At 37.0% G+C, this 13,540-nt stretch overlaps 1 protein-coding gene across 2 annotated transcripts in view; it reads right to left on the bottom strand.

Moving 5' to 3' along the window:
* The window catches only part of LOC150080729 (TBC1 domain family member 1-like), a 339,728-nt gene that overhangs the window by 207,694 nt on the left and 118,494 nt on the right, over window positions 1-13,540 (bottom strand). For both annotated transcript variants that reach the window (XM_090381763.1, XM_090381761.1), the window contains exon 5: window positions 8,263-8,367. In XM_090381763.1, the coding sequence (XP_090237889.1) occupies window positions 8,263-8,367 (105 nt within the window). The remainder of the gene's footprint in view (window positions 1-8,262; window positions 8,368-13,540) is intronic.

The following is a 13,540-nucleotide window of genomic DNA, read 5'->3' on the forward strand; positions in this document are numbered from 1 at the left end:
TTTTGATTTCCCTATGCTTATATCACACCAAACTGACTCGACACTGCCCTGTCCATCGATGTCGACTGGCTTCACTTCCTTGGACTTTATGTGTTTCTTAATTAATAGCATAACCCCTCCTCCCCTCCTGTCCTGTCTATCCTTTCTATACACATTGTATTCCCCAAATTCCAGTTCCGCATTACTTATATCTGTGTGACACCACGTCTCTGATATCCCAACAATATCTGCCTTTGATGTTTTGAGCAATACCTCAAATTCATCAAATTTATTTACCAAACTCCTAGCATTGGTGTACACGCAGGTATACATGCACCTGTTTCTATTCTTAGCTACCCTAACACAACCCATGTGTTTACTTGTACTGCAATGACTACCAGCAGTCTCTGAAATATCCTGCATCTTGTTTTTCAGACTTCTGCTCATTTCAATAGAAGCAGTGCAAGAATCACTTCCACCTCTGCCACTGGCTACTGTTAATCTATTAGTCCTTGTATTCCCCCCAACTAGCAGTTTTCCGACCCACCTAACACTGCCTCGACAGCGTCAGCAAAAATTCTTGCACCCTTTCTATTTAAGTGTATCCCATCCCTGTAGAAGCAATCTCTCCTGTTAACAAGTATAGTCCAGGCTGAAAAAAATTCTACCCCTTGAGCCTTGCACAATCCCTCCAGGGCCGAATTGATCGACAAGGCTCTCATCATATACTCCCTCCTATCGTGTCTGGGCAGAATTGCAGACACTTTCAAGTTCAACCCTAATTCACGGCTTTTTTTCAACAGTGACCTGTACTTGCTAAGTAATTCCGCCGGTTGTAATTCCGCAACAATTGTAAAGCAGTTATTAATCAGTCCAAACTAGAGTTTGAACAGGCTAAGAGTAGAAAACTTGCTTCTTGCCCTAATGGTAGTTGAGCATTCTGGTCTCTTGCCAAAGCTATTGGCCACAACTTTTGCCCATCTCTGCTCCAATCTCTGTCCAAACCAAATGGTTCTGTTGTCACTTCAGTCAAGGATAAAGCTGACCTGCTAACATCTCATTTTTCTTCCAGCTCATGTATTAATGATCTTGGTAAAACACCTCCCACCATTCCCAACACGCTCCATTTTCTTCTTTTCCTTGGTCAGATTACTGTTTCAAAACTTCTGATGTCAATGTTAGCTCAGATCGTGTCAGTGAAATTATTCTTGCAGGAATGGTTGTTGTTATTTGGTTTTTAGGAGCATTAGCAACTAAGGCCATATTGCTCCGGGGATGTGCGGTGGTCATTCCCTGACCTTTCCGTATCCTCCGTATTTGGTGGTGACGGGCTCGAACCCCGGTCTAATCAAGAAGCGTGTGCTATGCACTGGTGCTCCTTCCCACCTGGCTACGGAGGAGCCTTGCAGGAATGGAATCCTTTATTCCACACTCCACTTTAAAATCTCGTCCTTTATCTAAACTTTGATTTTCCAATAAATGTGCTAAGGCTGTTCAAGAGAAGAATGTTGCATATCGTAATTGGCTTGTTTCTAATTCTTCAGTTTCATTTTCTGTCTACACCAAAGCTCGCAACAATTGTAAAGCAGTTATTAATCAGTCCAAACTAGAGTTTGAACAGTCTAAGAGTAGAAAACTTGCTTCTTGCCCTAATGGTAGTCGAGCATTCTGGTCTCTTGCCAAAGCTATTGGCCGCAACTTTTGCCCATCTCTGCTCCAACCTCTGTCCAAACCAGATGGTTCTGTTGTCACTTCAGTCAAGGATAAAGCTGACCTGCTAGCATCTCATTTTTCTTCGAGCTCATGTATTAATGATCTTGGTAAAACACCTCCCACCATTCCCAACACGCTCCATTCAATGCCTCCTGTGGTCTTCCGTCAAAAGGATATCAGAAGGATTTTGATGAATCTTGATGCTAAGAAAGCTCCAGGTCCTGATGGTATTTCTCCATTTGTTCTCAAAACCTGTGCTCCTGAACTTACTCCTATTCTTTACCGCCTTTTTCACTTTCTTATTCCAAAGGTGGTTTTCCTTCTGCTTGCATATTTGCTCATATCCAGCCAGTTCCTAAAAAGAGTGACAAATCCCTCCCATCCAATTATCGTCCCATTGCAATTACTTCTACTCTTTCTAAAGTAATGGAGAAATCGATTAACCGCCAACTCTTAAACTACCTAGAAACCTTCCGTCTGATCAACGATCGCCAGTATGAATTCCGTCAGTGTCGATCCACTGGTGATATTCTGGCTTATGTTACCCATTTATGGACTAATTCAATGGAAAGGTTCGGTGAAACACAAGTAGTTGCTCTTGACATCTCAAAGGCTTTTGATCGTGTTTGGCATAAAGGTCTTCTAAACAAGCTTCCATCTTAAGGTTTGCCAACTGTTTTTAGTAATTGGTTATCCAGTTTTCTCTCTGATCGCTCACTGATTGTGATGGTAGATGGCTTTCTGTCTTCTAACTTCTCCACTAATGCCGGTGTCCTCCAAAGGTTCAGTTCTGTCCCCCACTCTTTTCCTCTTGTATATTCATGACCTACTTCCATTGTTCAGAAATCCTATCCATAGTTTTGCCGATGATAGCACATTGCATTCCACTTTCCATTTTGAGAAACCTTGTCCTGCTCAATCAGCTTCAACTTCTCGAAAATCTGCTACCAATTCCTTAAATGCCGATCTTCGGGTAATTCTCCAGTGGGGCAAAGACAACTTAGTTGATTTCAACCCTTCTAAAACTCAGTCTTGTCTTATATCTCGCAAAAAAGATTCTTCTGCTCCTATGCTTATCTTTAGTGACACTCCGATTTCTAGGCAAAATGATATATCTCTTTTGGGGATTACCCTGACTTCTAATCTCTCTTGGCACAAGCACATTACAAATATTGCTTCCTCTGCATCTAAAAAACTTGGTTTTCTCTTTTGCTCTCGGTGTTACTTTTCTTCCAAACAGCTGCTCACTCTGTATAAATCCCAAATCCGCCCTGCCATGGAATATTGTTCCCACATCTCGGGTGGTGCCCCCAAAACCTCTCTCAGGCTTCTTGATTCCATTCAGAAGAGGGCAGTTAGATTAATTAATGATTCATCTCTAACAGAGTCTCTCCACTCGCTTTCTCATAGACGTACTGTTTCTGCTGCATGCCTCTTCTACAGATACTTCCATGGGCACTGTTCTTCTGAATTGGCTTCTATAATTCCCGCTATCTCTTTAAAAACAGTCTGAACACGTGCCGCCACCAGCCAACGTGCATTTACTGTCCAACTTCAAACCCACAGAACCAACTTTTCATCTTCCTCATTTATTCATTCAACTGCCGTTTTCTGGAACAACGTATTTCCTGAAAATTACAATCTACAGAAGTTCAAGTCCAATGTCAACAAATATCTTTTTTCGTCTTCTCAACCTCCAACCCAAGCACGGTACAAGTACTTTAGGTTCTAATACCTCTCGTGTTTGGGGTTCACATAAAAAAAAAATAAATAAATAATTAGACCTATGGCACACTCGTACTGTCAATTTTGATCTCCCAATGCTTATGTCACACCAAACTGACTCGATACTACACTATCCAGCGATTTCGACTGGCTTCACTTCCTTGGATTTTATGTGTTTTTTAACTAATAGCTTTTTGAAAACGAAATGCACAAGGCATAGTCCTTATGGGTTTTGATAATTAACTATATAGTATCAGTGTAAATACACCAAACTTGAACTACATATGTAGCGTAGAAGGCATCGTTTTAATTGTATCTTATATTGTGGTTGCCTTCACAACGAGATAGCTGCTATTGCATTACTTCAAATAAATAACGCTTCTCTAGTAGAGAAGACTTCTGTTATTTATTTTCAGCAGTACCACCACCCAGACGATCGTTTCGAAGCTATTGGGCTTCATCCTCAGTGGGCAGGCAGGTACCCAGGTAATACAATAAGCCATCACAGTTGCAATGTCATATCCACAATATGAGAGATGCGAAAAGGGTGTGGTAGTAATGTATTTTGAAAACGAAATACACAAGGCATAATCCTTATGGGTTTTGATAATTAACTATATAGTGTGTGACTTATTGTAACTGTGATGGCTTATTGTATTACCTGGGTACCTGCCTGCCCACTGATGATGAAGCCCAATAGCTTCGAAACGATCGTCTGGGTGGTGGTACCGCTGAAAATAAATAACAGTAGTCTTCTCTACTAGAGAAGCGTTATTTATTTGAAGTAATGCAATAGCAGCTATCCCATTGTGAAGGCAACCACAATATGAGATACAATTAAAACGATGCCTTCTACGCTACATACGTAGTTCAAGTTTATGGGTTAACTATGGTGTATTTACACCGATACTATATAGTTAACTAATAGCATAACCCCTCCTCCCTTCCTATCCTGTTTATCTTTTCTGTACACATTGTACTCCCCAAATTCCAGTTCTGTATTCCTTATATCTGTGTGACACCACATCTCTGATATCCCAACAATATCTGCCTTTGATGTTTTGAGCAATACCTCTAGAAAAGTTCTGCCACTGTGTGAATGACCAATCCACAAGTTCCAGTTGATATCCAGAAAATTAAAATCACCCATTATAAGACATTCTGATTTACTAATCCCTTCTATTTATCAGTATAATTGTTCATTATGGTAATCACAATCATTTGAATAGAAGCATACCCACCCCATCTTGCCTCTGTCCTTTCTGCATTGATAGTGTCATAGAAAAAGTAACTGGGCATGATAAAGGAGAGATAAGAGATTAATCTTCGGTTTTTGATTTCTTAGACTTGCATTTGGTTGCTCTGACAGCCTGCTGGGCTGAAGTGTAAAAACATACCTGGTGCAGCATTTATTTATTTTTTTTACACAGTACCTAATGTAAAGTATTAATATTAACATTCTTCTAATTTTGAATACAATATTAGGAAAAGTGGCATATTTATACAGAACTTGCTGTATAAGATGAGCATGGATAAATCATCTCCTTCAATCTGTGTGCTTCACTTTTTAATTCAACTTCGTAACACTTGTTTTTGATAGCTAAAAATCTACTCTATTCTTAGAATATTGTGGATATTACCCTGTAACCTTTTAAAACTTTTTAATACATGGCTGAATACTGTACTACAAACTATTTTCAGCTATTGTATTTACTGTAGAGTATATAATAAAGGGCATTTTTTTTAGATTACATCACTTGCATGTATTTAACATCTTTTTACCAAAATAATGTATTCAAATCACTGAACTATTAACTCATTATATATGAACATATGTCACATTACTGTATCGTGAACAGTTTTATTTCTTAAATTAAGCAGGTATTTAATGAAATACCTGCTTGAATTCCCAAAATAGCATAAAACTGGTAATTTTTTTTAAATGAAAACCAGAAAACTATATTATATTAAGATATAAAGTATGTATAAAATGATAAATATGAGGTGAAAAGTTAATTGAGTGATAAAAGTAATATGAAGTTGTACCTAAGCATGCGAAGCAGCAGCAAAGGTTACAAGGGTGATACAAACGTTCTTACTTTCCTTTAACCTTCGCTATCTTCACCTAATTTTATATACACTTTCATTCCCTCCCTCATCTCACTTTATTGCCTTATACCATTTGCTTGCATATTCTTCTAATACTACACTCTAAATTATTCTTCTTATATTATACTCAAAATTATGACCTTTTCTAAATTACTACCGTTTCTATATCACATCATTATCTTTCACAAGCATGTGACTACCTCCTTTTGTTCCTATTATTGCATCTAGTTTATACTATATATACTTATTTTACTTTAATTACTTGTGCTTTACAATGAACACTACATTGGGACTACCTTACATATCTTTGTGGAAGGTCTGCTTTTTTCTTCCCTCCTTTTAATAAAAGGTTTTTTTCAGCACTCATTTTTGAATTCCCTTTTCTTCCACAAACCCAGGTAAGCATAAAAATTCAGGCATTGATACATAATCAGGTGTAGTTCCCTGATGAAATACCTGAATTGTGTAGCAATGTTTAGCTTGCATCAGATTTTTTTTTTTTTGTAATTTTCTTCCCCCCCCCCTCTTTAGACTGTTTTACTGAATTTTTCCACCTTTATCTAATGCTTCCTATTCCTTTATATTTTTAACTTATTACTTGTGCTTTACAATTCATTCCCTTTTAATTGGCTTACCAATTCAGCCTTATAATTTGATTTAATTCATCATATAATTTAGGATATTTTCATTCTTGCTATCTATCACCCACCTTCAATACTTCCTTTTTCTTCTATCCTTCTCCTTTTAGTTTTGGAATTTTGTGTAATTTACACCCCCATCTACCTGCTTTTCAACAGTTTTATTACTTCTACCACATATTTATATTAAGATATAATATATAAATAATATATCACAGCAAACTCCCATTATAAAATTACAGCTTATATAACATTATCCCATTTTTCTGAACACATGATCAATCCAGTGAAGTGGGGAGAAGCCCCACTCATAATGCTTTATCACTTATAGTGCTCTTTGGGGACAGTCCTTTCAAAAACACAATAACAAGAGTTTACTGTTCATTTAAAAAAAACAAACAAACGTATATTCAGCTATTGCTTCAATTTTTGTTTATCAAAATGGAATTTAAAAACACAAAACACAATATTCATAATTGGTTTTGAATTCGGTAGTGAAAAATTATGATGAAAAAAATTGTTACTAAACTATCAGATTATATCAAAACAGATACTGCTAAACTGAATCCTGGGTAATCGAACCAAAAAACTTTCTGGATAATCAAAATGAAACATTTTCTGGTAAGATTAAAAGATTAAATAAATTTAATCTTACTTTACAATTAAATTAAATAAGATTAATTAAATAAAAAAAATTATAAACCAATCTCGGAAAACAGAAACATCCATCCAGACATTTTTATACAAAACAGGAAAATTAGAAAGATTTTTAAATGCTTTCGGTTTTTTCGACTTACTGATAACGAGCAGGAATGTGCATCCCAGTGGCATCTGCACACATAGCAATTGCAACTCACTCTTTTCTTGTCTTAAAACTTCCTGGTGCAGGCATTTCTCTTTTAGTGGCTAGGGTTTTTTTTCTTGGTAATGCTTTCCATAATAAGCCCGTCTCATCAACATTATAAACGTTTCTTTCTCTTAATTCTATAACTGAAGCAAACTCACTTTTAAAGGACACTGCTGCCGATTCATCTGCAGAAAGTTTCTCGCATTGAATATCTAGTTCATGTATACCATGTCTCAATTTAAAGTTTTTTAGCCAACCTGTGTTTGCCTTAAAATCTTCATTACCTCTTAATTTTCAATTAAAATCCAATGCTTTTTCACACAACATTGGGCCAGACACTGGTTAACATAAACTTCACTCTGAAGAAAACAAAAAAATAAAGTGAGTGCACTCTCTAAAGCAGCATTTACAGGTTTCAACATCATCTTCTTTTTCCTGCTAGATCCTCCATCACTATCCATAATCTACACGAATTCTGTTATAGCATTGGAATTTTTCTTGATATCATAAACTGTTGGAGTCCCCACATTAAACTCTTTGGAGATATTTCCTAAATTTTCACGTTTTCTAATTCTATTAATAATTTCCATTTTTTGTTGCAATGTTAAAACCACGCGTTTTCTTTTCGTTCACATTTTACCATAAAAAATTGAGAAAAATAATAAATTGCACAGTTGTGGGCCGATATTATTCTTACTGAATCTGGAGCTAAACTAATCTGAAATTCACTCGTTTCCGAGAAAACCCAGTAGTCTCTAAAAAGCACATCTCTGAAGGCCACAACCATAAAACAATAAAAACAATTTGCAGTTTTCAGTTTATTGGGCTTTTTGTTTGTAAAATCTGTTACAAACAGGTAGTAAACTCGATCTTTCAATTATTATAATCAAAATTCAATTTGCAAATGTGATCAATATAACGGGCACTTACTGTACTACCTTAAAAAAAAAGAAGGAAGATCAGCTTTTCAAATTATTCCGGATAACCGACGTTCTACTGTACTTCAAAACCATTATTTTGTGCTCCACTTTTCAATGCTTAAACATTTTCTCCATTTTTGATGCAGAGATGGAACATTTTTCTAAGCAGTAATTATTTATTTTGATTTAGTGTTTCACTAAACTTTTGGAAAAGAATATCTCAGAGCAAACTGGTAAACAATGATGAACAACTAATTAAACTCAAATTCTGTTCTTTTACTTTATAAAAATATGTTCCATGTGATCATATAATTAAAATGTTTATACTTACCACCTTTTCAGTCTGACATTGAAAAATATAACCAACATAGTTATCTATTGTTGTGGGACTAATTTCTCTGCATATAAAACCAAAATGATCTTGGTGTTCCACACCCTGAAAAGCATTAAAAATTATTTTTAAAACACAGGTAATCTTTAATTTTTTTAAACTATAATTAAGAGTCATAGGGAAAATAAAGTTATCACATTGTTTCATTTGTCTCAAACAAATAATCAAATAAGTAGGTAATGCAAATTTTTCTGCTATAGCATTAGCATTAGCAGAGGCATTTGATGCAAGAAAGCAAGCTTATGCAGCACCAGCCAAAAAAAAAAAAAAAACCCACTTCCACTTCATCCCTCTGTTCATTCAAAATACCTGTCCAGCTGAGCCTTAAACTTATTTAGGCTATCAACCTCCACTACAAGGAATGGAAGTCTGTTCCACCAACCAACCACCTGCTGGCTAAAGGCAAATTTCCACACGTCTATCCTACATCTGTCTTTCCTCAATTTGAATTTATGCCCTCTCAGGTTATTATTCTGAGCTAGAGGAAGGATCCCATCAGCATTGAGCATGCTCAAACCATTCAAGGCTTTATACACCTCTATCAGATCACCTCGCTGGTGCCTAGTCTCCAGACACTGTAATTTGCAGAAAACTTAAGCCTTTCTTCGTAAGAGCACCCCTTTGTTCCATTCACTAATCTTGTTGCCCTTCTCTGTACTCATTCCAGCAGCTCTACATCCTTCTTCAAATGAGGCCTCCAGACCTGTATACAGTACTCCAGGTGTGGCCTGACCATTGCCTTATACAAGGGAATAATCACCTCCTTATCCCTGCTGGAAAAATTCCTGTATATCATTGACAATACTCCATGAGCTACTCTTGCAGCCTGTCTGCACTGCTCAGAGAACTTCATATCTGCCTGCACAACCACCCCCAAGTCCCTTTCATTCTCTACCACTGTCAGTGTAGTACCACAGAGTTGATACGTTGCTCTGGGATTGCTGTTTCCCGTGTGTAGTACTTTACATTTGTCAATGTTAAACTTCATTTGCCACCTATCAGCCCATCTGCTCAACCTTTCCAGATCCTGTTGCAGCAGCATAGTGTCAGTAGTGTCCTTGACAACCCTGCCAACCTTTGTATCGTCTGCAAACTTGGACATTAAGCTTGATATACCATCATCAATATCATTTATAAATACAGAAAACAATAATGGACCCAACACTGAGCCCTGAGGGACTCCACTAATAACATTAGTCCACGATGAGCAGTGTCCATTGATTACCACTCTCTGTCTTCTCCCCCTCAACCACCCCTTTATCCATAGCAGCAATTTGCCTCCAATGTCACACTGCTCCAATTTGTGTAGCAGTCTTCCATGTGCAACAGTATCAAAAGCCTTTCTAAGATCCAAGTATATAATATCAAAGCTACTCCCTGCATCCAGTTCTTTTGTGACTGCATCATAATATCCAATCAAATTGGTCAGGCAAGACTTCCCCTTAACAAAACCATGCTGTGTCCGAGCTATAACTGAAGTCTTGTCTAAATGATCCTGCAGTGCTTCTTTAACCAGTGCCTCCATTAATTTACCTGGAACAGAAGTTAAGCTCACAGGTCTATAATTACTTGTGTCAGCCTTTGATCCTCCTTTGTGAATTGGGGTCACATTTGCACATTTCCAGTCTATGGGTACATCCCCTGAGTCCAAGGAAGCTCTCATAATTATGGCTAAGGGTTTGCTTACTTCCTTTGCTGCCTCCTTTAATATAACTGGATAGATCCCATCCACCCCGGGTGCCTTTCTTGTGTTTATCTTCAACAGTTTCTCCTCCACTTTACTCCCAGTTATTTCAAGATTCTGTAGCTTACTGCTAGAGTTGAATACACCTCTGGCATTCCCCTCGCTGAATAACTCCTCATGTGTGAATGTCGATGCAAAATATTCATTTAGTTTGTTAGCTACCTGAGCAGGGTCATCAACAGTTGACCCATCAATATCAAGTGGACCAATCTGATTCATCCCCTTCCTTCTAGAGTTTACATAAGTAAAGAACTCTTTGCTGTTTTTCTTTGCATCCCTTGCCAAGGATTTCTCGTAATCTGCCTTCGCCTGCCTAACCTCCTTTGTAACTTGGTTGCATATCAACTTGTATCTATCATAGGCTTCTGTGTCATGTGTTAATTTGTAAGTATCCCATCCATTTTTCTTCTCTGCCATATGCCTCATTAGTTCATCTGACATCCATTTTGGCCTAAACCTTGAACAATATTTCTTAGTTGGTATGTAAAGCCTAGTAGCTTCCAAGATTAATTCTTTGAATGCTTCCCATTTTGAATTTGCTGTTGGTAACGTCATCAGTTGGTCCCACTGTATAGAATTTAAATACTGTCTCAGTCCATCGTAGTCGCCTTTACGGAAGCAATAACCCTTCCCTTTTCCCCTAATGGTAGTTACCTGTTTGAGTAAATCCCACTTCAGCACACTGTGATCACTGCCACCTAGTGGTTCATTTATCTGCAGATTCTTAATTCATGAAGAATCACTGCTGATAATCAAATCAAGAGTATTACTCCCTCTAGTTGCCTCCAGAACATGCTGATGTAGAAAACAATCATCCAATAAATCCACAAAAGCCCTGCTAGTGTGTGAGTGACCAGCCCCCAAATTCCAGTCAATATCTGGGAAATTAAAATCTCCCATTATAAGACTCTCTGATTTACTGGCCCACTCTATTTCCCTGTACAGTTTCTTATTATACTCATCAGAGTCATTAGGCCTATAGCACACTCCTACTCTCAATTTTGATCTCCCAATGCTTATGTCACACCAAACTGACTCAACACTGCACTGTCCAGCGATGTCCACTGACTTCACTTCCTTGGTTTTTATGTGTTTCTTAACTAATAGCATAACCCCTCCCCACTTCCTATCCTGTCTATCCTTTCTGTAGACGTTGTACTCCCCAAATTCCAGTTCTTCATCCCTTATATCTGTGTGACACCACGTCTCTGATATCCCAACAATATCTGCCTTTGATGTTTTGAGCAATACCTCAAATTCATCAAATTTATTTACTAAACTCCTAGCATTGGTGTACACGCAAGTATACCTGCACCTGTTTCTATTCTTAGCTACCCTAACACAACCCATGTGTTTACTTGTACCGCAATGGCTCCCAGCAGTCTCTGAAATATCATGCATCTTGTTTTTCAGGCTTCTGCTCATTCTAATAGAAGCAGTGCAAGAATCTCTTTCACCTCTGCCAGTGGCTACTGTCAATCTATTGGTCTTTGTCTCCCCCCAAGCTAGCAGTTTTCCGACCCACCTAACACTGCCTCGATAGCATCAGCAAATATTCTTGCACCCTTTCTATTTAAGTGTATCCCATCCCTGTAGAAGCAATCTCTCCTGTTAACAAGTACAGTCCAGGCTGGAAAAAATTCTACCCCTTGAGCCTTGCAGAATCTTTCCAGGGCCAAATTGATCGACAAGGCTCTCATCATATACTCCCTCCTATCGTGTCTGGGCAGAATTGCAGACACTTTCAAATTCAACCCTAATTCTCGGCTTTTGTATTTGAAAGGCCTATAGTATTTGAAAGGCCCACTTGAAATATTATATTGCATACATCAGTTAAATAATAGCATTTAATCAAGATGAACTTAAGACTCAGACCAGTGATTCTATGCCAGTGGTGCAAAAGCCAGCATTCTAGAGTACCCAAGTACCCAAATTGACACTGCATGACAATTTAATTTAATTGTCCCAATGAGGCTTGCTACAAAAATCATCAGAGGGAAGACAGTTGTGCTCATGTTCCAATCAAAATGAATTCTCCTAAATGTATTTCAAACTTCCCACTTAACCTAAATGCACTTCAAAACTTCTAACTCATCCAAAATGCATCATTTTTTAAAATAACAGTAGATAGTTTCCATATATTCAGACCTTTTATTTTCAAAAACCGACTACTGGAATCAGAAACTCAACACCAAAGTTAATGCTGCACATCACCCCAAAAAGGTTGTTAACTAATTTCCCAGATTGTATGGAGAGCCTAGAGAGAGAGACTCACAACTAGTCAAGTTCACAACTATACAATACTTAAGTTGCAAAGGTATCTAAAGAAAATTTAAGACAGGGCTGCAAACAAAGATACAACTTTAGTCCAAAAAACATAATAGTTATTAAAGGCTGTTGGAAATACTTAACAGCTACTCTCTAATATCACTGAAACAGCAGTGATGAACATCTTAACTGCCATGCCATGATTCAGGACAGTCATGTCACAGCCTGTTCAGTTTGACACACCTTGAGATTTGCTTGCCATATCACACTGTTTACTTGTTAGAGCTCTGTGATGTGGCAGATTGTTCTCACTAGGCACTGTATCATGAAGATGCTTCAAATGAGTAGTTTGGGAAATCCGAATATGATTTTACCCTCCAGTTATGTGAAACTATCATAGACAATTAGGCTGTTTTATTGAATACCCCTTTTATGTTTTCTTTATTATATTCTAAAGGGAAAATTATGAGACAGGATTTTAAAAATAAAGTATGTAAATATAACAAAGAATAATATTTCAAAGAAACAAACTCATGTAAAAAGAGAAAAATTTTATATTTATAAAAATATTTATAATCCCAAAATTTTTTAAATAAACATGGTATTACTCCAATCAGAAGCCTTGCAAAAACTTCTGTCCATTTATTACTACTTTTTTTGGTTTATACTTATCACAGAAGCCTACAACATAAAATAATTTCACTTGCTCTTTGTCTGTTTGCACACTGAAACACTGCTTACAGCTCTAGCCAGCCATTGTATCATACAGACACTTCAAGTAGGCAAAATGAGGAGCTCAAATATTATTGTCCTCACTATAATAATTATGCTGTCTTTTTTCACAAGTTATCATAGTTACTATTTATATTACACCTTGTACTTTCACAAACTCATATAAAATGGAAAAATAAACAACATAAATGTAAAAAGGCGGTAAGAGAAAGCAATATGAGACATTGTGACATTCCCATTACACTAATTAAGCACCATAATAGCAAAAAAAAAAAAAAAAAAAAAAAAAGGCCAAAGTATTAAATTTTTCTTTAACACTGTGGCAGTAAAACATGTTAATTGTAAATGTACAAATTCATGTGCTCCTGTCCATCAGTACTGAATTCTGTTAGTTGATTTAAGTCTTTCTTATTTGTGCATGTTCACTCAGTTAGTTTGTCCTACAATTTTCAGAATAATGAAATAGATTTTATG

The sequence above is a fragment of the Mastigoproctus giganteus genome, chromosome 9 (genome assembly GCF_048544385.1).
Source record: "Mastigoproctus giganteus isolate SK-2022 chromosome 9, ASM4854438v1, whole genome shotgun sequence".
NCBI classification, from domain to species: Eukaryota; Metazoa; Arthropoda; class Arachnida; order Uropygi; family Thelyphonidae; genus Mastigoproctus; species Mastigoproctus giganteus.